This window comes from Cephus cinctus, unplaced genomic scaffold (genome assembly GCF_000341935.2).
Source record: "Cephus cinctus unplaced genomic scaffold, Ccin1 Ccin1_contig_4005271, whole genome shotgun sequence".
Lineage (NCBI taxonomy): Eukaryota > Metazoa > Arthropoda > Insecta > Hymenoptera > Cephidae > Cephus > Cephus cinctus.
Genome location: NW_014332657.1, coordinates 1 through 1,137, shown reverse-complemented (window position 1 = coordinate 1,137; position 1,137 = coordinate 1). Strand labels below are relative to the sequence as shown.

The window sequence follows — 1,137 nt, the reverse complement described above, 5'->3', positions numbered from 1 at the left end:
TTAGGATCAATCTCCATACTCTGAACGAATTGGAATGCTTTGCAATTTCCAACCTTTTGCATCTCCCAATTGGGATAAGGTTCAAGATTCGGTGCTGTTACGTTATTCTGTGGTGTAGCCGATGTCACTCCTAATGTCACAGGAACACCGTTTTTCCATCTTGGTACTGTCAGGTACATCCTATGTTTCCATAATTTAATACCAGCAATGGCATTATTTTCTGGTATATATTCTTCATTTTGCAGGGCCGCCAGTCGCGCGTCTTCCGATGGCCATGTCACGTTTATGTATTTCCATTGGAATTCAACACGAAACTTGTCGTGAACCGCCAACGTAGCAGCCACAAGGACCACGAATATCGTTACTAACTTCAACATCTTTATACAGTATTAATAAAACTTCAGAGTAAGTTCCCTCGGTCACTGATCTTCAAATTTAATTTTTTTTCTATCCTCCACAATTTATTGTCTCTGATAATGAACAACTTTTTTTAACCAGTTCCTCAACTCGTCGGTTCTTAATCTTCTCAACCGAGAACAGCAGTACCAGTTCGTCAGTCCGAACCTAATAATTCCACCGATGCTATTCCTGTCCCGTGCAATGTGTCTCCCGGAAGTGTCCCAGTGCCAATTGTTATTTAACTTGTCACCAGCGGTGTTCAGTTCCTTAGTATCTTTGAGTTTAGGTCCATCTCGTTGGACGTTTGCGAATTGACTGACGGAGAAGCGTTCGCGTAGCTGAAAGCCGAGACTTGCGTTCCCTCCATCCCTTTCTCCATCTGAGGGACTGCGTTTCCTTCTCCCTCCCGCTTCCTATGATTTTACCCCACCACTCTAACACAGTATCACTATCCGATCTTGACCGATTCCTCCTCTTCTCCCTACCACCAAACAATTCTCCACCCTCTTTCGACCTCCCTCGTCACTGTCTCGTGTCTCTTATATTAGACGATCTTCGTTACTTAACCGAGTTTACAGGCTTGACCGTCTTTATCATTGCAACTGTACTATGCAAATGGCTAATGAAGTGCGTTGACTGTGTTGGCTTCAAATTTCTTTGAGACTTCAATTCAGCAGTAACTTCTAAGCTTTCATATTTGTGACTTGATTGGAAGCAAGTCTGCCTTAGACAATTTTT

The 1,137-nt window shown here is 42.9% G+C and overlaps 1 protein-coding gene across 1 annotated transcript; it reads right to left on the bottom strand.

Moving 5' to 3' along the window:
• Positions 1-5: 5 nt before the first annotated feature.
• LOC107263331 (protein yellow) lies at positions 6-1,102 on the bottom strand (the record flags this gene model as incomplete). The annotated part of the gene is made up of 1 exon (XM_015730831.2): positions 6-1,102. A coding segment is annotated over exon 1 (372 nt), but the record flags the coding sequence as incomplete, so codon positions are not given.
• Positions 1,103-1,137: the final 35 nt, after the last annotated feature.